Source organism: Barbus barbus (assembly GCF_936440315.1).
Source record: "Barbus barbus genome assembly, chromosome: 23".
Classification (NCBI taxonomy): domain Eukaryota; kingdom Metazoa; phylum Chordata; class Actinopteri; order Cypriniformes; family Cyprinidae; genus Barbus; species Barbus barbus.
Window position 1 is genome coordinate 3,484,712 of NC_136751.1, and position 25,508 is coordinate 3,510,219.

Genomic DNA, 25,508 nt, shown 5'->3' on the forward strand with positions numbered 1-25,508 from the left:
GCCATGCATGCCCATGCCATGACACCACCTCCACCATGCTTTACAGATGAGGCTGTATGCTTGGGATCATTGCAGTTCCCTTTTTTTTCTCCACATTTTTTCTTTCCCATCACTTAGATAAAGGTTCATCTTTGTCTCATCGTTCCATAAACACAGTTCCAAAAATCTTCTGACTCACCTTTGTGCTTTTTTGCAAACTCTAATCTTGTCTTTCTATTTTTGGTGCTGGTCAGAGGTTTGCATCTTGCTGTGTAGCATCTGTAATTCTGTGTCAAAGTCTCCTGAGGACAGTAGATTGTCAGAGCATCACCCCAGCTTTCTGGAAGTTGTTGGTGATTTTACAGACATATCTTTTAGGGTTCATTTTCACAGCTTTTATGATTTGTCTGTCATCAACTACTGTTGTTTTCTCAGCCGATCGGGTTGTTGTTGGTTGCTGGTGTCGCTGGTGGTATCTTGATTTCTCCATGCCCTTTGTTTTTGCTGTAGCTCTATTTGACTTCCTCTTTTCTTTTAGCATCCAAATTGCTTGCTTTTCTCTCAAAGTCAGCTCCCTCGTCTTCATCCTGGTTTGTGTGTCATCATCGATTGCAAGATTCAGAATACAGAAGTAATGGATATAACTGTTACGACACATTCCCTGCTTTTAATATCTGAAGAATTAATGCAACAGGACACAGCTGATCACTTAGAAAGACCTGTGAGGCAACTGGTCCAATACTTATGCTCACATCAGATAGAGGGATGAACTCTAAAAGTGCTGAACTTCTTAGCTGGTAAAACATCTATGTGTTGAATCACTCAATAATAAAATGTGACATTCTGTAGTTTTGTCTCATATTCATCTTTTAATCATATTTGTAAATGTCTTGACTCCAATTTTGTCTTTACTGTTCCAATACTTTTGGAGGGCACTGTATACTGTATATTGAATAAAACATGTCTCGAGTATTTTAAACTTTTTGCTGTTTAGTATAGTTTTTCCCTATTATGGAAGTCAATGGCCATCAACATTCTGCATAATATCTGCTTTTGTCCAGGGAGGAAGGTCACACGGGTTTGTGGCACCATGAGGACAGAATTTAATCTATTCTTTAAAACAATAGGACTTCATCTATACTGAGAGACAGAGATAGTGACAGACAGTGGAGGATGTTGGACTTGTGAGAGAAATGACAAGTGATAATGAGTGATAGGAAAAGGTTGGAAGTGGAGAGGAAATTATAATCATAGGCAATGGACAGTGAATAAAGATCAGTCAGATGACAGATGTAAAACTCGCCATGCCAGACAGTCCTGACGGGTAACTGATGCTCGGAGAGAGAAGATCTTGGCACAGCAGGATGCTGGTCTGAATGGTGACGCTCTATCACCAGTGGTCTGGAAACACAATCTGTCAACACAATCCTTCCACCACCGCAAAAACCCAGAAACGCACATGATGTGAGATCATCGACGTGATTTCCCTCTTCACACTGAAAAAAACTGCTGTGAGATTTGCTTTAAAACAGTATTCCCTTACAAATTGCTAGTAAATTTTACAAATAATTACAGAGAAATGGCAAGTAAGGCATTTAATTAAATGGGAAATTTTGAAATACCGAAATAGTATTTTCTTGTAAAACATTAATCTTTATTTACAGCTTTACGTTTTACAGTGTAGTGTTTTCTTGTAAAATACACTCAAGTAATCTTCATTTTATTTACAACTTTGAAAAATATTTTTACTGTGTAGTATTTTCTTTCGAAACACTTTAATATTTTTTTTTAGCTACAACTTCAAAAAATGTTTACAATTTAGAAAAAAAAATTTTAGAGTAGTATTTTCTTGTAAAACATACTCAAATGTTTAAGCTTTCTTTACAACTTTAAAAATAATTTTCTACAGTGCAATCTTTACAAAAATCGGTGTAAGATTTGCAAAAATAGTTTTTTAAAGAGTAGTATTTTCTTGTAAAACACACTTGAATATTTAAGCTTTCTTTTATTTACAACTTTGAAAATAATTTTCTACAGTGCAATCTTTAAAAAAATGGTGTAAGATTTGCTTTGAAACAATTCTCATTAAGAATTTGCTAGATAATGTCACAAATAATTACAAAGAAACGGCAAGTAACACATTGAATTAAACATGAAATTTTGAAGTAGAAAGACTAAATACGGTAATAAAGATTTTTGCCTAGAAACCATATCCACTCAGAAAATTCAGTTTCACAAATAATTACAATGAAAAGGCAAGTAACAATAACACAATGAATGAAACAGAATCTCAATGAAGAACCTATACTCCAGTAATCATTTTTTTTATTTTCTACAGTGCAATCTCACAAGAGCGACTCCCACAATCGCGTTTGCGTTAAAAGAAAGCAGCGGCGTGTGATTATCACAATCAGCGATGCAGGTGAATTATGAGAGATAGCTGATGTGCAGAGGACACAGACACACTTATAAATCCCCACGATTAGAATAACAGCAGCCAGAGTCTCAGTAATTATACTGATCAACTATCCCATTAACGCTAATTACACCCACGTGGGCTAAACCCTGTGTGCCTCCTCCAATAACTCTGCTATTTGTGCTCGTACTCGATTGGAGAGCGTGCGGCGGCGTTTGCTGGATGTACACTTGACAAAGGGCACTCGGTGTCTTTGATGATTTGATAAAAGGCCGCGCTTATCTGACTGTGGGATTAGGTGGAAATAACTGTCAATTTAATTACGCTCTCCAGCACAGCTGTATCGTAATCCACACACACACACACACGATAGCATTTCCTGCATCTGTAAACACACCTTGCCTTGAGTCATGCGCATCCCTCCTAATTAGATGACAGACTCCTGTCTTTACGGCATTTAGATAACACCAGGAATTAGCATATCATTAAAGTGACACGTGAAATTTGCATGTGTTTTGCATAAGTCTAATGCGGCCCCTGGCGTCTGCGTTTGTCATAAAGGAGCACACTTCTGCGTATACGTCACACGGCCTGCCCTTTCCCAAGAGCCCCTGGGCCCTGTGGGTCATGCCACCTATATCCCATAAATATCTCGGTCGGTGTCACATCCCGTCTTCTTCATGTCTTCCTCCTCCATCGTTTCCCTTACATGGCCTCTGCCCTACTCACGTTTCTTTTCATCTGTCTGTGTGTACAGTGGATACTCTCGGTTGATTTCCATATCTCTCTCTCTTCTGAGTCTCTCCTTTTCACTTTTCTTATTTCATCAAAGCAGGCTCCTTCACAGTCTTTCGTTTTGGGAAAAGACTCAAGTGCTCCTCATCTCTGTCTTGACTGAATTTCTGAGGTTTTCAGGCTGAAGCTGTTTAGTATTCTTTTGCCGTTTGTGTTATTTCCCTCCTCACTTTATCATCTACACAACATCATGGCAAAAGTCTTGATACCTCTTTTTCATGTCCAGTCCAATACTTTTTCATGATTCAATCAATACCAGTACTGTTTTTGATCAATTTAGAATATCAATACCTCATTAACGTGCTAACTGCTGAAGTTAGCGCAAGTGTGTGTGTGTGTGTGTATGTATACTTGTTTATGCTACATTGTGGGGACCATGTTTATCTGAAAGTGTAACAATGCAAACAGGTTTTCTGTAAGGGGTAGGTTTAGGGTTAGGGGATAGAAAATTTTGTTTGGTCAGTATAAAAACGAATAGAAGTCCAAGGAAAGTCACAGAAACAAACATGTGTGTGTGTGTTTGTGTGTGTGTACCTGGTATTTATCACGTTATGAGGACCGAAAGTCCCCACAAGGACAGTAATACCAGTACATTTTGACCATTTTGACATTTTTAGGTCCCCATGAGGAAAGAAGTTGTTGTTGTTGTTTTTTTCTAAAAAAGCAGAAAGTTTCTTTGAGGGGTAGGTTTAGGTGTAGGGCAATAGAAAATACAGTTTGTACAGTATAAAAACCATTACTAATGATGATCAAGACTGCATTTATTTGATCAAAAATAAAAACAGTATTGTGAAATATTATTATAATTTAAAATACCTGTTTTCTATTTTAATTTATTTTCAAATGTAATTTATTCCTGCGATGACAAAGTTGAATTCTCAAAGTTGAATCATTACTCCAGTCTTCAGTGTCACATGATCCTTCAGAAATCCATCTGATTTGCTGCTCAGGAACATTTCTTATTATTATCAAAAACATTGAAAACATTGCTTCTTAATATTTTTGTGGAAACAGAAAGAAATTTTTGTTAGGCATTATAATTAAAAAAAAAAAAATCAGTATGAATAGCCTACATTAAATACAATATTAACATTAACAGTAATTCCAGTGAAAATCTTAAGCACAACAAACATTTTGTAAAAAAAAAAATATATATATATATATATAGTGTATAACTCTTAGTGGTATGTCTAATAAAATCTTAATTTAAAATTCCAATTACAAATTACTTATTGTGACTAATTGTGTTGCAACAGTCGCAGTGTTCTTAAAATCATATGAACAATATATTTTGTTACCATATGCACTAATTAACAGTGTTCCTTTGGAATGTATGTCACAGATTCTTTAACAGGATAACAGCAAAAACATACAAGCCAAACATTATCATGACAAGATTGTGAAAAACAGAAAGGTTCCAATGCAGAATGACACAAAAGCGTTTATGCGCATGATGATTGCTTTAAAGCAACATCACATTTTTTAATCACAAGTGAGCGTCGCTTCATAATGGAAAGTTTTGAGCACAAAATAATGTGACGTGACGTGACTGCTGCAGCGGAAGGGAGAGCTTCTGTGAATGTAAATTAAAAAAATGTCATATACTGTCTGTTCCTCAAATAAATCTATCGGATGTCTTCATTTAGAGTACAAAAACATTGATGGTGTTCTTATAATATGTTGTTGTATTTATTGAGCTTAATCAGACTTGGATCGGCCCTGTCTGACTGATATCTGATCTGACAAAAAAGGTCTATATCATACCAATATAATACTGAATATCAGTACCTACTGAAATCACTATTAATGAGAAAGAGAAATTGATTGTGTGTCCATGTTGTAACCCTGAGGCCAGCTCTCATCAAAGTCACAGTGACAGCTGTCAGTCGCCATCACGAGCCCAGCAGGGACAGTTCTAGATAATGCATGTTAAACAGACGGATGAGAGAGCGAGACGTCAGAGTCTCACCGCCTGATGCATGTCAGTGCTGTATCAGTGTTCGGCCAGTAACACTCGTATCAGTCATTAAAGAAGCAGTAAATCAAACCAGATGTGTTCTCAGAATAATGTCAGTAGAAGCTATGATTAAACATCTGCTGCTTCTATGCCTTCTGCATACAATAATGTCATAAGAGCAAGTCCTTAAAGAGACATTTCAGGCAGCTTTAAAGAAATGTCGCTTGGCCCCAAAAATAAAACATTTTCTGAATATTTACTCACCCTCTGGCCATTCAGGATGTAGATGAGTTGTTTCCTCATGGCAACAGAAAGAGAGATTTTGCATTACATCACTTGCTCATTAATGTATCCTCTGCAGTGAATGGGTGCCGTCAGAATGAGTTGATAAAAACATCACAATAATCCACAAGTATATCCATAAATAATGTTTTTGAAGTGAAACGTTGCATGTTTGTAAGAAGCAAATCCATTTATAAGGCGTTTAACCTGTTGCTTTTGGCTAAAATATAAGTCCATAATCCATATATGGCTGGGTTTTGACACAAATTTCACAATTCAATTCGATTCTCATTCACAAGCTTGCGATTCGATTTGATTCCCAATTCGATTCGATATTGATTATTTTGGATATATATCAGGTACACATGCAAAATTTCAGAAAAAAGTCAGTAGGCACTACACTATAATATTGAAGCTTAAAACTGACAGATTTTTTTTATTTTATTTTTTTGCTATACAACTGCTTAAATTACACGTAATGAAGTTTTTATATTAAAAGTTCTAATTGCATAATAATATTTCTACTTCAGTTCATTTTTTTTAAAATATAAATATTTAAATGGTGGCTGTCATAAAAAAAAATAGGCTAAATTAAACACCAAAGAACAGTAAAAGTTATAATGAATCTTATATGGTGCATATATTTAGCAAAATGCTCCTCTCTAGAGTTTATTTTTTTCTATGAGACTAATGAGTTTATGGTCACCAAATATGTTTTTTCTGAGGTAAATGTGACATTACGTGACATTGTTTACAACAGTTATACTGACGTCTTTGCAGATTGAGTGATTATATGAAACAGATGTGGATTGTAAAGTTGTACTCTTTCTTTTAACTTACCTTCGGATGTGTGATCATGTTTATTTTGTGCTGAAACTGGTATTAATGTGGAGGAGATCTGATCAGTTCACGTGGGCCTCGCGCTGCCGCTTTTATTGAACTGAGGCGCACTGAGACTTTGTTTCATACCAAAGCACAATGCTTATTGCGATTCATAGCATGGAAGGTGCCCTTCAACTTTCCGTCCATTAACTGTAAACAGGCTAGACTAATCGATTCTTGGGATTTAAGAATCTATATCGTTTCGTAAATATGAGAATTGATTATAATCGAGATATCGATATTTTTTTTACCCAGCCCTAATAATCCATAATACTGCTTCCTTCTGAAAAACTCCATCCTCTGCTGTCCTCTCACATCAAAATCCACCCACATATTAGTTTAGAGCTGTTTTGAACTGTATTCACTTGGTGCTTTATCTCTCCTGATTTAGACCAGATGACTCTTCCACTGGAGAGATTATGAATAGAGGACTCCTATTTTAGCTGGTTTGAAATTAAAAATATCTTGATGGATTTGTGTTTTGCAAACACGCTTTACAAGCCGCTAACTGATGGACTGAGTGGTGTGGATTATGGTGATGTTTTTATCAGCTGTTTGGGCTCTCATTCTGACGGCACCCATTCACTGCAGCGCATCCATTGGTGAGCAAGTGATGCAATGCTACATTTCTCCAAATCTGTTCTGATGAAGATAAAAACTCATCTACATCTTGGATGGCCTGAGGGTGAGTCAAAATTGTCCTTTTTGGGTGAACTATTGCGTTAATCTTAACTGGGGAATTGGAGGTGGAAAGAAGATTTTTTGCATTGCAGGGTGTGAAAATATACTTGAGAGGGTGTTGATGGTTATTGGGGTTGAATACTTACTGAGGATGCGGATCTCTGGGGAAAATGACACAATTCTGTCATCTGTTATGCACTAAAAGCTGCAGACAGAAGTTTTATACATTCTCTCACATTCTTCATACAGACAAATGAAATAAACAGTATACAGTCACAACACTTGTTTATGTAAATGAGAAGCATTTCTATATGAGCAGCAAACAAGACCATCTTAAAAAGCAGTGATGCCAGTGTCCTGCTGTGTGACTAAAACTATTTGAAACTAAACTTTTCATATTCTTCTTTAATTATGTTTTGTACATGTAACTTTTATGACCTCATGTTGGCTATACCAGTCAAAAGTTTGGAATGATTTCATTTCTTTAATGCTCACCAAGGCTGCGTTTATTTGATCAAAATATAGTCAAACATCCTTCAAAATTATTCTAATGTACTGGTTTGCTGCTCAAGAAACATTTCTTTTAATTATCAGTGTTGAAAACAGTTCTGCTGCTTAATATTTTTGTGGCAACTGATTGTTTTAAAGTTAATATTCATCAATGAATCATGAAAAAAAAGTACATGGTCTCCAGAAAAATTATAAGCAACAGAACTGTTTCTATAATAATACAAACCATTAATAGTAACTGAGCACCAGTGATAATTAAGCAGCAAATGTGCATATTATAAGAATTTCAAAAGGTCATGTGACACTGAAGACTGGAGTAATGATGCAAAAATGTCAGCTTTGATCACAGGAATACATTACATTTTGAAATCTATTAAAAATAGAAAGCAGCTATTTTAAATGTCAAAAATATTTCATGATATGTCTGATTTTACTGCATTTTGCATCAAATAAATACAGCATATGAGACTTTTAAAAAATATGTATATATTTAAAAAATCTTACTTCAAACGTTTGTTCAGTAGTATAAAATATTTGTAGGCTACCTTTCAAAAAAAATAAAAAATTTACAGGATCATTTCAAATAAATTAGTGAAGTAAAATGTGATTCGGTTGGGAAAAGAAGAAATGGTGACCATTTACAATGCAAGATATACTGTATATGTGGCCAAAATTGCTTAAACCTAACATTTTCACTTTAAAATTGGATAAAAGTCAAAGAATACGTTATTTAGCCTACCTAAACATCTATTATATATCTTGTCCAGCCAGTTATTCTATATGTGCTGATGTCGGGCTGCACATGATGTTCCATATTCCGTATAACACATACATTTCATGAGCTGTCGTTACGCCTGTTTGTCGTTTATCTTTTACCATTGGTCTTTCTATGCGCACAGTCGAGTTACCGCGTTCTGTTTATCAAATGAAACCGCAGTGACGTAGAGTTCCCCCGTTGTTTTGATGATGCCTGACCGGTCCATAGCCTTTGCATTCACTACAGTCTGTGCGCAGCTCTCGCTGGAAATTCCTCCGCTGCTCTTACAGACTGTGATGCGCTCGCGCTCGCGCTCGGGACAGGGGCACCGGCACGCGCCACAGCGCTCGGGCTTCTTGGCACACAGGATAATATAGGAACATAAGGCTATTTAGTGCTCGGCTTTTTTCTTGGAGGAGTGGCAGAATCTCAGTGCCTTCTGAAAATATTGGGGTAAGTGTGCGCATTTCAACCTTTCCATCATAAATCACTGTGCTTAATATACGCCGATCCGATTTCATCCTCTATTTTGCTTCTTAGACACATAGTTTAACGTTTCGGGGTATTAAAATCAAATTCACTCGTACTTAAACGACACGAAAAAGACTTAAATCAGTAAACAATAATTGTGCAGGGGCTCGTGTGCCCGCGCTCCATGGGGCATGTGCAAGACGGGAAAAGTGCACAAGCTGCACGATGTGGCGTGAATGTGTTTTTGAATTAGTTTGATTTGCTAACATTAATGTTTACTTACAGACTGTTTGTTTAGATTGAAATGCATTGAGCGCCGTGCTGTTTATGCAGCTATGCGAATTGTTTGCTCACTCCTCCAGAATAAATGTTAAAGGGAAAGTAGTAGAATTAATGCTCGTGTCTCTCAACGACTGTGTGGAGAAAATAGCTCAAGATAAGGTGTCTTTGGAGATAAAATAACCCATTTATCTCAGGTGGCTCGTGACGTCGCGGAATGCATGCTCATTTATTGCGCATCTGTTCGCGCGCCGGCTTTGGGGAAGCTCGCTCCTTTTTATTTTTTATCTATTTTCCTTTTGCAGAATGATCCACCGGTTACTCAAATATTTGATGAAAGACCGGCTCGGTTGTCAATCTGAACTGCTTTTGAGCCGTGGGAAGCGCGTAAAGCAGCGGTTCTCCTTTCGCCCCAGTCTCTGACCTAAACGGTCAACAGGGTCATTTTAAAACTAACCGTGACAGAGGAATGAATTATTTAAAGCGAAGCGTCATTGCAATCTTAAACCTCATTAACCAGATCAAATTAAAGATGAAACGTTGCCCGGTTTGACGGAACAGGTGCCAGAGAGAAAGAAACTGGTCACGGTTCGGTCACAAATCTCAACAATACTCGGAATAGTTCATTAACAACTTGACTGTAATCTATTGCTTTTGTGTACAAGTACGTCCCATCGGTTACATTTGTTTAGATTTAAGCAGTTACAGTAAAATGTCCGAACTGACGGACTTGAAACCGGTGCTGTAAGCATTTTAATACCTCTTGTAAAATGTTAATTCAAATCGACAACCGATATAACTAAAATATATGTCCTGTCTCTGCAAACAGAATAAAAGAGTCAGGAACTGCCAGCCCTTGTACAGCCAATCAGAAAGGTTTACTGCCTGTCAATCATTTTGGATGTTCAGGTTTGTTGACATTTCTTTGTTTGGAGACTTGTGTTTTATAGTAATTAGCAATTACATTCATTGTTCATTTAAGAGCTGCTTATCAAAATCGAGGGCTTAGTGTCTCTAGCAGAAGTCAGCAAATGAAGGCGTGACATTACTTCAACCAATATATTAATTCATTTATTATTGTTTTCCCACATCCTCTCGCCAAAGGTCACTGTTTGTCACGCCACAAGAAGTCACCAGCTCTCATTGAAAACTGAGTTCACTGCTGGTGTAAACAGGCTTAAAACAGCATTTGCATTCACTTCCCACAGCTGTGATTGACAGCCTGAGAAAATTGAGCTTTTGACAGGTCATCATGAGCAAAACGCACACAAGAGTGTGTATTTCACGCATGTATTCTATATTTAATCGTGTTTCACTTTACGCACCATTACTGTCCTCCGGCTATAAAATGTTTCCAGCTTTTTTGTTGATAAATAATAACGACCCACCATCAACACGATTTCCATAAAGACTGGAGCTTCAGTGTAGTTCGGGCCCACGACACATCCAAACGCATCAGGCAGCTGCGCTCATGTCCTCAAGGGATAATTTGAGGATTTTTAACATCTGTTTTCATTCAGCTGCAAAGCAATCACAAGAGTGGTGCATTTGATAGAGTGTCAAATGCCATTTATGGGTTCGTGTCATAACCCATTGCATTAGAAAGAGAAAGAGTTCAATCTGACACGAGCTGCACAAATGTGTGTCTGCTGTCTTGAAAATGTTACAAATAGTAATGGATGTCACTTGAGGGAATCTTTCCTTCATATTTAGCTCATTTAGTACATCATATTATATTTATGTGCACCAAACAAATGTGTGCAGAGGCCCTGTTGCTTAATTCAAGACATCAATATCAAGGAAACTTCACACAGAAAGCGTGTTTGTGTTTAAAAACTAGTTTCTACATTTAAAAATGTATTTAAAAACACAGCAGAAAAAAGTGAGGTCTCAAATTTGTGTCTTTTAAAGCTTGCAACATGAGTGCAATGGTTAAAGGTGTCCATCTTGCACGTGTTGACATTGGCAAAGCAGTGCAAAAGCAAAGCAAAAATCAAATTCTGTATGAATGGCGCCTTAAGGAGAAAATCCAGACTCGCCATTAGACTAAAGGAGCTGTGACCAACTGACTACAGAACTCAAGCTGACCCTTCATACAGTGCTTGCTTCACTAGAGAAATTTACTTCCACCTGTCGGAATATTCCTGGAATTCCTCAGTATAACTCATGAGATGCTTCATTTGTTTTAGATATAATCCTGCTGCATGCGGTTTTATTAGTGATGGTGAAAAATGGCAAAAAAGTATAGAATAGATGATCCCTATGCTTTAAATTGTGTCCTAACAAGATGTGAAGTGGTATCTTTTCCATGTTAATTGTAATTTTTATCTTGTGGTTTCTATTTATGTGACAGCTCAGTGATTATCTTGGGTGCTTTTTTGTTTTGGTGCAATATTAAAATATTATAATTTGAGTTTGAATATATTTATGAATCATTTAAAAAGCTGGATCTGAGCACAGCACAAACACACAGCTGTCTTGCTTAGAACTCATTCCCACTAATAAATGTGACAACGGGTAATTTACTTCAAATCTTGAAAATAAAACTAATAAACTAATTTAATCATGTTAAAATTGTTATTTTTATGTATTAAGTGCTGGCTCCGCCCATATGCTCTTCTGATTGGCTGTGATTTGTAATTGAGTTTGTTGCATCTTGTACCTTCATCTGGTCTTAACAGACAAATTGCTTGTCATTGAAGTTGGACACAATGTTTGAGTCACATAGCCAGAAATGAACAATTATTGATGATATTGACGAGCTAAGCTCAAAATTAACTAAAAATAACCAAGAAAGAACTGTGTTTTGTCATTAAGAAGGCAACCCTGGCTCTCAATCTGCCGAAGTGTTGAAAGAAGGGATTTGAAGTACGTTTTTCTCATTTTCATCAACCAAACCACACATTACAGCAACACAATTGCTCATAGTTGCAGCTATTTTGAGAGTTTAATGCCAAAAGATCCCTAAGGCTCTCAGGTAATCCTCGATTGAGGCCGAAAGATATTCATAAATATTTTAGGTGAATATAGGATGACATCCCAAGACAGCTCCTCGGAATGAAGCAGTTAAGCCTTCTGATGCTCAAGTGTTTGTCTTCCTGGATGGAAAGCTTATGTCATTTGCTATCTAACCTTCATGACCTTGAGGAAAGCCCAGCAGAACCAGTCCTTTCTCAGGGGTGCCTTGAGTACACAGTTGGAATAGTGAGAGAAAAACATGGAATAAAAACACGTTCGCGCAAGTCATAAATCACAGTAGTGGACTAGTAACTGTTTTAGATTTTATTTTCTTGTTTTGACATTTTTAGCTTGTTTTGACATTTTTAGCAATCAGACAGACATCATGTCACATGCGTCACGTCTCAGCGTTCTGCCACGAGTTTTGTGTTTTAAATCAGTTAAAAGTAGTCCAGACATTGAAAAACATGTCTCGTCATTGCTCTCTTACATTCTGTTGCACTCAAGACATTTTTGAATGCAAGAACAAGTCAGCTATCATTCAGATAAACCACAGAATAAATGATTGTGTACGTAGGTAGTTTTGACCATCCCTAATGTGTTTTACAATCCATTACAGAAGGCACTAGATGTACTTTTGAAATATTTTATTATAGATAATAAAGAATAACTCAAGTTTTGAGTTCACACTGGCAACGGTTCATCAGTTAGTGTAATGTCATTGTGACCCCCTATTTTATTTTGTCAGCGAAACACAAGAAGAAATCATATAGGAGGAACGTTTTTGAGAAAGTGTAGGATGATGTATACTGCAAGCCCCTAAATGACACGGTCGGTAAAAGTATCTACTTAAACTTTTAGATGCGTTTATGTAGTAAAACTTTTTCTTATTTGTAAGTCGCTTTGGACAAAAGCGTCTGCTAAATGACAAAAGTAAAGTAAGTAAAGCAAAACTGCATTCCAAGTCTTAAGTTTTGTGGCTCCCAAATGTCATTTGTGGTTGTTTTTTTACATTTGCTTTGATTGATAACATTTAATTTAATGAGCAGGGCCCGTATTCATGAAAAATCTTAGTGCTAAGAGTTGCTCCTAGTAACAATATTCTAAGAAAATTCTTAGAAATGTGGGTGTTTTCTGCTTAATTTCAAAGTGAAGGCTTAAAATAAACCCTACTCTTAAAAGCGCTCTTTTATTTCCTTCTTGGACAACCAACCAATCACAGTCTTCAAAAGACTGTGTCATAGCTAGCAAGGGAATCAGCCCCGCCTCCTCACTAAGATAAAAGGTTTTGCCTTTTCCTCGCTCAGGGTTGCTCTCAGCTTTTAAGCTAAGACTCCTAGTTAGAAATTTTTCAACTAAATTAGGAGCTCTCTAAAAGGATTCTTAGAATCTTTAATAATACGGGCCCAGATCGTTTAATGGTCCTTTATAGTGCTTTTTGCTCTTTGTGCAGTCGACAGTATTAATCACTGTCCGTGTAAATGGATAAGAGCAGGCCAAAATCTCACAAATGAGAGAAAATAAAACTTTTGAGAGTTTGGAACAGCATGAGAGTAAGTAAATGATGACAGAATCTATATTTCTGTGTAAACTATCCCTTTCGCATGCAATTCGGTTGTGATCCCACAATTAACCCTGACCAGGGACCAACCGCTGCTGCCATAAAAGTGGAGAGCACGTACATTCTGCAGGGAAAATTTATGAACAAAATGTAGGTTCATTTATAATATAAACAAAAGAGGTTAATTTGTCTGTGTTCAGGGAGAATATAGAGCTCTGATAGAAATGCTCTGGAGCAGAAGAACATCTCTGTACACTATATGATCTGCATAATGTTATTCTTCTGTCACCTCAGAGGATTGCCTGTGGTGTTTCATCCTTAATGTATCTCCAGTAGTCAATTAATCGTGACAAATTTAATTAAACAGTGCATGTTATTTTCACTCTCTTTATCTACAAATGTCATTTGTTTCATTTTATTCACACATCCAGACTGCCAACTTCTAAAAGTTGCTAACCCATTCTAGCACTTCTTCAGACCTAATGTTTTTTCAGGAAGAAGCAAATAAGACATTGGTTATAGAGTGCAACAGTCGGGTTTTGGAAGTAAACGCATTCTTTTATCTGCAGGGAATTAGATTTTTAACGACAGACCCACTGTGAATTCTGAGGTTGGTAATCAATGGTAAATGCTTTTATTGAAGCCATCCATTTACACCATTTCAACTTTAAAAATAATTGATTAAAGGGATAGTTCACCCAAAAATTACAAATCTTTTGCCCACGTCATTCCAAACCTGTATAAATTTCTTTCTTCAGCTGAACACGACAGAAGACCTTTTGATGAATGCTGGACACCAAACAGTTGATAGTAGCCATTGACTTGGGGAAAAATACCACAGAAGTCAATGGCTACCGTTAACTGTTCGGTTACCAACAATCATAAAATAAAATATGTTTAGCAGAAGAAAGATAGTCATACAGGTTTGGAATGGCGTGAGGGTGAGTAAATGAGGATAATTTTCATTTTGGGGTGAATTATTGCTTTAAAAGCTGATTATGTGGTGAAAAACTGCATAACCCATGATTCTGCATATATGCATATTTTGCAATAAACTTAAAATATATTGTCCCTGTAGATATAATTGTTAATTTCAAAAGTATAATTTTATATTTCTTGTCATTTGCTTCATGGAATTGTAGTTCTTTCCCTCATTAAAGCCATTAAATTTCCTATATTTTCAAATACTTTTTTGCTTCAAATAAGAGACTGTAATGTGGTGATTCACCTCATAGCTGGTTGGCTTGGTTGGCCATAAACTTCATGGCTTATGATGTTTTAACAAATACTTTGTTTTGTTTTTTAATTCCGATGGAAAAAATGAAAAATGCTTCTGGAATCAATCCAGCTGAAAAAGTGGAGAGACACTAATGCACTCTGTTGAATTGATGTTGGATTCAGTTGTTGTCTCTCTCTTTTTCCACAGTAATTTCCAATCATCTGCCATGTTTGAGGGGTCTGAGTCCGCGGACACACGAGAAGTCAAATCTGAGAGCACCCTTGGGTCCTCTGTCTTCGCCTGCAGGAAGGTGTGTGTGTGTGTGTGTGTGTGTGTGGTTGTGTGTGTGTGTGTGTTAAAACCCAAATCATGCAAGTACATGAGTGCAAACACTTCCAGCTACACCAAAGTTATCTAGTTAGTGTGCAGTAGGTTTCTGGCCCAAGGCGCCGTGTTCACCACATGAGCTCTTGTGGTTGAGCATGAGCAAAAATCTCATGCTCCAATCACAGTGTGATTAACATGAAGCCTTACTGATTGGCTGACTCTCCCACCTGTCCAGGAAACAGAGACTGTGGCTTTTTTGCCATCAGCACTTTTTACTCTGTAGGCAGCTGCACTACAAGTCAGGTTACATTAGCTGATGCTCTGCCAGTGTGAGCGAGAGAAAGGACAGGGAGAAAGCAGCAGTGACAGAACAAGCAGCGTGATTAATCCAGTATCTCCCTGGTCTTCTAGCTCTTTTAACTTTTGTCTCCTTCAGCCAAGCGCTTTATTAGTGGATTGGTCTTAAAGGGGCCCATGTGGGAGCAGATGCCAGATCGGGAAGAGGAAGTTACAATAGCGTGACACTGTACTAATCAGTTTTGTAGCTCTCATAGGAGCTGTTGTGAGATTAAAGAGGATGGGTCATTATTGATGGGAATAGAACAGGGATCCACAAATTGATTGAAATGAGGTGACTTTTTTTTCTGTGTTCCTGTTTTTTTTTTTTTTATCACTTTGCCTTAACGTCTAGATGCAATGCTATTTTTACTGATACGGATACAGCATATTTTAAGTGTCCAGTAGTTGTTATGTAGAATTGATTTTAATTGTTTAATTTGTTTTATTTCTACTTTTGGACATAAATAAATAAATAGGCAGACAGACTAATTATTAGGTATATTCAACACTATCTCACGACCAATTCTTACTTATTTTACGAGGTGGCTAATTCATACGACCTCACTCGTACGATTTGCTTAGACCCCTAAAAATAAAATAATTAATAAATTAATAAAAGATAATTAATAATAATTAATCAAATAAAATAAAAAATAAATTACATTTTAATAAAAGAAAAGATATAAATTATTATTAGGAAATTATTTATTATTATTGTTATTACATATATTATAAAATAAATACAATAATTATTCAAATAAGTGGACAGACAGACAGACAGATAGACTATGCATAATATTTAATAATAGTAATTATTTAATAAATAATAATAATAATAACAATAATGTTATTCATATTCATATTATTATTATTATGTAATAGTAATATTTTAATAATTATATTTAATAACATTGTCATAATATAATAACAACTATAATATTAATAATAAATAATTGTATTATTATAATATATTATTTATATAATATTCTCTTTATATGATTTAATCATTATGCATTTAATAATTTTATATAGTAATAATTGTTGTTTTTGTTATGATTAAAATTAAATAATTGTTACAATTAAATTATGTTGTTGTTGTTTTGTGGCAGTTTTTCTTCAGCTTTGTTTTGGGCTATGCCTAATCTAAAGCTGCTACTTTAAAGTGTTCTTCTTACTTAAATCAATGTTGAGTCTTATTGGTAAACCCAATATTGAAAAAAAACTTAAAAGAGAAAAAAGAGGCTGCATAACGATGAGGAAGGATTACTGTGAGAGGTCATTTCATTCGGCAAGCAGATGCGATTAACTTCATTATTAAATGAAACGACCAAATAACATAAATACATATTCATCTCTCTCGCACTTATCCCTCACGTGCTAATGATTACCCATCTGCCGAAGGTTACCCATTCCTGTAATGGCATATTAGCCCTGTCAGTAGTTTAACCACGGTGAACCGTGACGCAACTGTCCCAGCGACCCTGTCATATGGTGGACTGTGCCAGGAAAACAGTCGGTACAGATGGCACACACAGCAAGGGCAGAGAAAATACACACATGTGCTCGCACATAAAAACACACAAACACCCACAAACTCTAATTAAACGAAGTAAACACATGCACGCACACACATACACGGCCGTGTTTACTGCTTAAATACACACTGAGATAATCAATGCTTACATAGCCACACAGATAATGAATCAAACTGAAGGTAACGCACTAACAGAGAGAGTTTGTGTTTGTTTCAGGGATGTCTCACGTACCAGTAGTAGTGATAATTCAATTAGAGCTTTATATTTTTAACAAACATTTTCAGTTTGCATCTGTTTGTGCTTGAGTTGAGCACATGACCTATGCTTCTAAACTCATGTTATGAAATATTATAAGTTCAGCACGGTTCACTGACAGGCCACACACTCAGCTTTTCATTAATAATCTATAATAGTCCATTACTGACATGGTTGCTTGGCTGTGAAGTTGGTATGTTACACACCAGTGACAGCATGATTGCCAGCAGTATGTGTTAAATATTCATATGTATATGATGATAATAAATAACCAATCACCACAGACATGGCAAGGTCAAAGCTTGCTTGTCCTGATAGGTTAGTATGCTGAATATTTGAATGAGAAAATATAATTTAAGAATGAGAGACTAAAAAATTCATAAAATTTGGGATCAGGAATTTAGCTCATATGCGCTGGTAATTAAATGTAGTTTAGTTTTGGGGTAATTTAGACAGAGTGGCCTCTTAGTAATCCTAGTATTGTCATTTATCTTGAGCGATCTGATCAGTAATAAGCGCTAAATACAGCTGTAAATGAATTTGAGAAAGTCAAAGCACATTCAGAGGTGATTACGCGTGATACACGGGGCCACTTCACATTTGTAGTGTAAACACTAATGTGTCCTGAAGACTCCCAGAGTCCCAACGGAGAAGGGCTGCTTGCTCAAACTAACACATTAGCATCGTGCCAAAGGGTTTCAATGGAGGATTGGGAGTGCTGTTTAAAATTAATTATTCAGTAATTTAAAAAAATTTAAAAAGTTAGTTTATGTTTCAAAATGTAATTCAAATGCACAGATAATGTAATTGAAACATTAAAATGTGCAGATACATGAAAGAACATTGCTGTTAGGGAACATGAATAGTAGAGTAGTAATAAAGTGGAGAAGATTAAGAAAAATATGATATTGTTGGTATATTATTTTATTCATAATTATGTTCAATTATTTAATTATTATAAGTAATGTTTTTGTAAAATAGGGGACAACTGTTGGTGCAGGCATTTATTATTTTTTTGCTTTTATTTGCTTTTGTAATATATTTGTTATTAATGGGCAGTATGTCATGTGATTGGCTTTTTGGTTACATTTTATTTCAAGGTGTCCTAGTTACGGTGTAATTAAATATTTAAGTACTGAGTAATATTTATTAACTAAATCTGTACTTACTATATGTTAGGGTTTGGATTAGGGTTACCTGCCATGATTTATTGCTATTATAATAGCAAGTACACGTAACAAGGACACCTTAAAATAAAGTGTTGCCATCTGTTTTTTTTTCAAAGAATTAACAGTATTTTGAAAAATCACATTCCCTTATAAGAAATTATATAGGTATTGTTATTGTTAAAATTTTAAAAACTAAAACTTTTAAAACTCTACAAAACTCAGTATTGTATCAAATTAAAAAAGTGACTGGCAAACTGACAATTGGATTTTTACATTTAAAAACTGCATCTAACTTAAGTTATGTTATTTTATTATTACATTTAACTAACGTTTTAAACGTGAATTAAATGTCTACACATTTGACCATTTGAAAACTGATTTAATAAAAAGATTAAATAAACAATTTTACCTTAAAAAATAATTTATTATTAATTCATTAATAAATTATTATTATTTTATTTTATTATTTATTTTTTAATTTTTTTACTTTTTTTTTTATTATTGATTCCAGACATTTAAGACTTCATTTAACATTTAAATGGCACTTGTCCTCCATAATTTTTAACTTTCCAGTTAGGTATGAATTTTCAACCCAATTCAATTCAAAAAAGTGTCTGAAATAACCAAAACATTATTTACACTGGCATGAGATCTGAAACCTTTCTTGATAAAATCCGATCACACATGGGAGCGTCACACATTTTATGCACAATATTAAAAAATTGCCTACATTTGTCTTGGCTGACCACATAGTAGCGGTTGACTCGATACGGATGTAAACACGGTCTGTGAGTTCAAAAATGTATATATATTTTTAATGCTTTGCCTCAGTCTGAAAGAAGTGTGTGTTTGTGTCAGGTTTTGTGCAGTAACAGTGTTCTGGACTCGTCTGAGTACTGGCTGAAGAACGATAAGGAGCTCTGCAGAATTGGGTTCCTGGAGGACCAGCATGATGGCGGCTGCCCTACAGTGAGTCTCTCTCACATATCACACTCTCAGAAGTGCTGAGATAATCTACACACATATGTCCATACGTTTGATTAACGGTGTGTGTGTGTGATTGCATGGAAGTGCGGTGGCATTTATATTGTGTTCAGCCTCCCACTGATAAATGTGCTCTTGATTGGGGTGATAATGTGATGTTGGCTGTGGCTGAATAATATATGCAGTAATTCCCTGAACTGAGAGAATACATTTAGCTGCACATGGATGACAGCTGCACTAAATGTAGGATGGGATAATTAGAGTCTAATGACAGATTTTATACCTCACTTTACTTTAATGATAAGTTTCTTGTCTCATGTAAATGACGGATCTGCACCCATCTCACATAACATTATGCCATGATCACACTAGCTGCTCCTTGGGGATGAAACGCTACCTGTCTGATTATCTGCCTAATGCTAATTTTATGGAAATTTAGTGCTAGGATTGTTCAGTGTTGCAAGTCTTTCATTCATTTTTGTGAGGTCTGGAGAATTTTACTAGAATTCAACTAATTGAAATTATGAATTTAGTTTGGGAAATGCAGCAGACTTTAAAAAAAATAGTATAGACCTATCATACTCAATTCTGATTGACTAGAATTTGTGCGTTATTTCAGCATGCGCTTATTTTGGCAAAACTACTAAACAAAAATATCATGGCCCCTCACGGACAGCTGTCAGTTTATTAGAAAAACTCTTGACCTAGATTAAAAAAAATGATCAACCTATTGCACACAACTTGTTAAATCAACTAATTATGGGTGCTTCTTCGTGGAGCATTGAAACCTTTGCGAATCATTTGTTTCTAATTAAGTTTCAACGGTTTGGTGCTCTATGAACCCATGAACCAGTGTCTATATGTTTTTACCTCATCTCAGACCAGTTTTCTAAAGTTGTGGACATTTTCAGACTTTGTTCTTGCAATTCTGACTTTTTCTATGAATTCAAGTTTATATTTCACATAATGCTGTCAAATGATTAATCGCGATTAATCGCATACAAAATAAAAGTTTTTGTTTACATAATATATGTATGTGTATAATCATTATGTATAAATAAATACACAAACATATTCTATATATTTTGAAAATATTTATATATTTATATTCTTACATTTTATATTATATATAAATATATTTCATATATAAACATAACATATTTTTCTGCATGTGTTTGTATTTATATATATATAATAAATATACACAGCGCACACATATATTATGTAAACAAAAACTTTTATTTTGGATGCGATTAATCGCGATTAATCGTTTGACCGCACTAATTTCACCGTTTGAACTTTTCTTCTTGATCTCCTTGTGAGTTTCTCTCTCACAATTATGTTTGTATCACCCACTTCTGCATTTTTATCTTGAAATCTTGAAGTTTACTGTATATCTCGCAATTCTGACTTTTTTCTCAGAAATTCTCAGAATTACTGCATGTATTTCTATTTTTCTTCTCAAAATTGCTTATATCATACAGTTCAGTGTTTATATCTTGATATTTCTATATATCTCGCAATTCTGACTTTTCAAAAATTCTCAGAATTTAGTTGTTTTGTTTTTTTTCTTGTTTGTTTAACTGTAAAAATTTGAAATGTCTTAATAATAGTTACAATATAAATATTTCAAGCTGCAATTTATGCTGGAAACTTGAAAAACAACTTGTTTAACATAAAATTGTTTGTTCAGATGACTTAGTTTTGGACAACATTTGTTAAAATTTGTTTAAAAAAACGTTTTGCAAGTTGGATTTGCAGTGAAACAAAAATCTACTTAGCGCACATTGAAATAAAATCCAGTACTATTTTAATTGCTATTTTAATTGGTTCTGTGGCCAGAAAACCACAACCTGTAATTTATGATGGCAGAAAATCGCATAGCATTTTCCTTATCTGTGCGCTGGGGTGGTCAGATTGTGACTCTTCCGCCCGCAGGCTCAGGTGCAGTCAGAACGGCTTTCATCAAGGCTGTGCTTTTACTGCGCTGATGTCACACATGATGTTCCTTTAACACAAAAGCTTCACACAGGGAATCAAACCCACACACACCAGCTGGCGCTGAGATACTAATGTCAGCACTGAGTGCCAACGTTACACTCAAGTAGAGAGAGAACGTGAGAAAGATACATTCTAAAGAAATTCAGGAGACACATTAAAAAATGCATGGTTGCAATCTAAATTAAATCTTTTAAGTTGCAAACATAATGTTGATCAACTTAAATGTTGAAATTAAGTGTAGTAACTTTACCTGTTTTTAGTTGTGCTGTCAATCGATTAAAAAAAAAAAATCCCGAAAATAATCGTGATTAATCATGATTAATCTGACCTAAGATTAAAGTTTTTAAAGCTGCAGTCCATAACTTTTGGCGCTCTAGTGGTTAATAAACAGAACTGCATGCATTTTGTGGAAGAACATTGTAGCCGGAGCCAGTCGCGTAGCTACGGGTGGGCTTGGGTGGGCCCGGGCCCACCCACTTTCATCTGTGGCCCACCCAATGAGAAGTTTGTAATTTTCCAAATGGACAGCCGAGTTTGGACAGCCCTGCTGTATCTTATAAATGATTCTGCTATTTGATGCTGGCAAAGTATGTATGTGTCACTTATATCAACAATTCTTCTACATAGTATTTATTCATAAATCTCTGAATGTTGTATATCAATAAAAGGATAGTTTACCCAATTTTTCACCCTTATGTCGTTCTACACCCATAAGTCTCAAATGAGCTTGAGAAACGAGAACAAAACCTCATTAGTTCTCACAGGTCATGCTTTCAATAACTATATTAGTTGTGCTCTGTATATATGCAGTGATCAATATTTATCTGGATAAAAGCCTAAATTAAATCTGTTCATCATTTAAAGCAATTGTGTTTCTTGTCCCTAAAAGACTCTGATTAAACCAATCAATTCATATGGATTTCTTTTACGGTGTCTTCATAAAATAAAGGTTTTTGTGGAGTGGACTTTCAAGGGACAGGGGCAGAAATCAGTTTCAATAAAATATCTTCATTTGTATCTTGAAGGTGAACAAAAGTCTTATGGGTTTGGAAAAACATGAGGAAGAGTAAATGATGACCGTTTTAATTTTTGGGTGAACGAACCTATCATTAATGATTTGACTTAATCATGGTTAATAATTAAATTGTTCATGACGCTTGAAAAAAGTTTCATATTGAATTGAATAGGGAACTTCTAAAGCCAGTGTAAAGTAGTATAATGATGACAGCTCTGCTGTTTATCAAAGCCACAGCCCAATGTATCACACATTCACACAGCTGCTTTCACTGCCATTATCAGTAATCAGCTGTATTTCCTCCGCAGCACATCAGACGTGCTATAATCACTCTATTTTGTTGGTAAAAATGCAGAGGCATGAACTTCATGGGTTTCATGAGAATCACATTGGTTGAAGCTATACATGCATAGAAAAGATATTGCCTCTAGCCTGATACTCATTTCAACTTGTTTTCACACTGCATAGGTTCTTTAACCATATAAAATTATGAATATATTTTAAATAGGAATTTTAAAACATAACAAACAATAGAGTTAATACAGATTCAGCTTTATACTGCCTAATGTTTCTGTGTGATTTGTATGGTCAAAAGCGGATCATAAATACAAACCAAATGAAAACCAAAATGCAGAAATGATGGTGTTTTTCTCTGGTCCTAACATCAAATAATAAGCATACATACATTGCCATACAAAGGTTTTTTGAAAGAAATTAATACTAAGTACTAATTAAATAATAATTAATACTTATACAGAAAGGTGGCATTCAGTTGCTGAAATGACATTAAAAACATTTATAAAAAGATTTCTACTTTTAAAATAAATATTTTTAACTTTCTAATCATAGAATCCAGAAAAAAATGTATCACGGCTTCCACAAATACTCTGAAAAAAATTATACTAAATTTTACAGGTAAGTGGTTGCAAACTATTTATGTTAGCTACATTTAATTAAAGTTAGTCAACTAAATTAGTTTATTTAAATATACCTAAAATAAATCGATTGCAACCACTTACCTTAAAAAAAATTGTATATTCAATTAATCATTTTTTTCAGTGTAATATTAAGCAGCAACTGATTTCAATATTGGTAATAATAATACTTGACCAGCAAATCAGCATATTAGAATGATTTCTGAAGGATCATGTGAATGACTAGAGTAATGATGCTGAAAATTCAGCTTTGATCAGAGGAATAAATTACATTTTAAAATACAGTATATTCACATAGAAAACTGTTTTTTTATTATTGTAAAAGATATTTCACAATATTACTGTTTTTATTGTATTTTTGATCAAATAAATGAGATTTCTTTTAAAAAACTAAGAAAACCCAAACATTTAAATAATAGTGTACTTGCACAAATACGCTGAATTAGCTGATTTCACTAACAGGTAACAGGTAACAATTTAAGGCCCGGTTTCACAGAGGGGACTTAGAGAAAGGCAGGATTAGAACAAAGTTCAATTAGGACATTTAAGCAATTTGTATGAATGTGCTTAGAAAAAAAACATTATTGGTGTGCATCTTGAGACAAATCAAACGCACTTGTATATTGTAAAATCAGTCAGTGCTTTCAGTTGAAACCGCTCCGATTTACATTTTAATCTGGGACTAGGTTTAAGCCTTGTCTGTGAAACCGGGGGTAGGAGTGTCAAGGGGTTTTGCTTAACCCATTCATGACCCGTTCTTCTTGAATATTGAACAATTTAAGGTGTAAATATGACCACAATGTCAGTTCATTAAGCATAAGCTCATATATGTAAATGCACTCAATATCTCTTTGTACCTTCCTTGACATTTTCCAGCTCTTCTCCCTTGTCTTCATCATCTGATTGTTTTCTTTTTGGTATAAAATCACAAGACATTAGATTTTGTGTAATCTAGTGTTTTTCTCTCATCTTCATACTCTGTACAGCAATTAACTTGTGCTTTGATCTCAGCTGGACATGGAGGAATCATGCGTCCACAAAACCAGCGTGTGAGAAATTAATTTGGCATTCATTCTAATTTGGATTATTAGTTGTCATTTAGCAGACATTTTCTTGTAAAGGAAGAGGACAGAATGCTAATTGCACAGCCAGTCCCTCTGGAGCAGCCTGGTGTTCAGTGTGTTTCTCAAGAGAAGGACTGAGTTAAATGAGTTAAGAAGCCTCCAGTTTCTGGGTCACTCATACCTGGGATTAAATGTACATCCATTGCATTAGTAGATCAGAAAATAATCCACAAGGATAAAACCCTCCCAGAAATGTTCTGATTAAATTCAGTTTGATTATGATGTGTGTGTTGTAACTGATGATATTGGTTTGGTCGAGAGGGAGGGGTCAGCAGCAGGCTGGGGTTAGTTAGGAGGCTGTGTCAGGTTACCGTGGAAACGGAATGACATAATTGATGGCTTCAGTCTGTAATTATAAGTTTTTGTGAGTGTGCAAATGTGAACAGTAGCTACAGTAAGAAGGTAGAAAATGTGTGATTCTCTATTTGTTTATATATATATATATATATAAAAATAAAAAAAATCCATTCTCTTCTCTGTCAAATAATGAGAAAGAACCAAATTGCCTATCAACAGCTATGTTGATGAAACCCAGATTTACCTAGCCTTATCTCCAAATGACTATAGTCCCATTGAATCCCTCTGCCAATGCATTGACAGAACTTTCTTCAGTTAAACAAGGAGAAAACTGAAGTCATTGCATTTGGAAACAAAGATGAAGTTCTCAAGGTGAATGCATACCTTGACTCTAGGGCTCAAACAACTAAAAATCAAGTCAGAAATCTTGGGGTGATTCTGGAGACAGACCTTAGTTTCAGTAGTCGTGTCAAAGCAGTAACTAAATCAGCATACTATCATCTCAAAAACATTGCAAGAATTAGATGTTTTGTTTCCAGTCAAGACTTGGAGAAACTTGTTCATGCCTTTATCACCAGCAGGGTGGATTACTGTAATGGTCTCCTCACCGGCCTTCCCAAGAAGACCATTAGACAGCTGAACCAGAAAATTTGAACATATCACAGCAGTCCCCAGGTCCTTACACTGGCTTCCAGTTACATTTAGGATTGATTTTAAAGTACTTTTACTTGTTTATAAATCACTCAATGGCCTAGGACCTAAATACATTGCAGATATGCT

The 25,508-nt window shown here is 35.2% G+C and overlaps 1 protein-coding gene across 2 annotated transcripts in view; it reads left to right on the plus strand.

Moving 5' to 3' along the window:
• The first annotated feature begins 8,492 nt into the window (after nucleotides 1-8,492).
• The window catches only part of LOC306843081 (A-kinase anchor protein SPHKAP-like), a 50,946-nt gene continuing 33,930 nt past the window's right edge, over nucleotides 8,493-25,508 (plus strand). For both annotated transcript variants that reach the window (XM_079374338.1, XM_079374339.1), the window contains exons 1-3: nucleotides 8,493-8,712; nucleotides 14,955-15,057; nucleotides 19,231-19,341. In XM_079374338.1, the coding sequence (XP_079230464.1) occupies nucleotides 14,974-15,057; nucleotides 19,231-19,341 (195 nt within the window). In that variant the 5' untranslated portion in view covers nucleotides 8,493-8,712; nucleotides 14,955-14,973. The remainder of the gene's footprint in view (nucleotides 8,713-14,954; nucleotides 15,058-19,230; nucleotides 19,342-25,508) is intronic.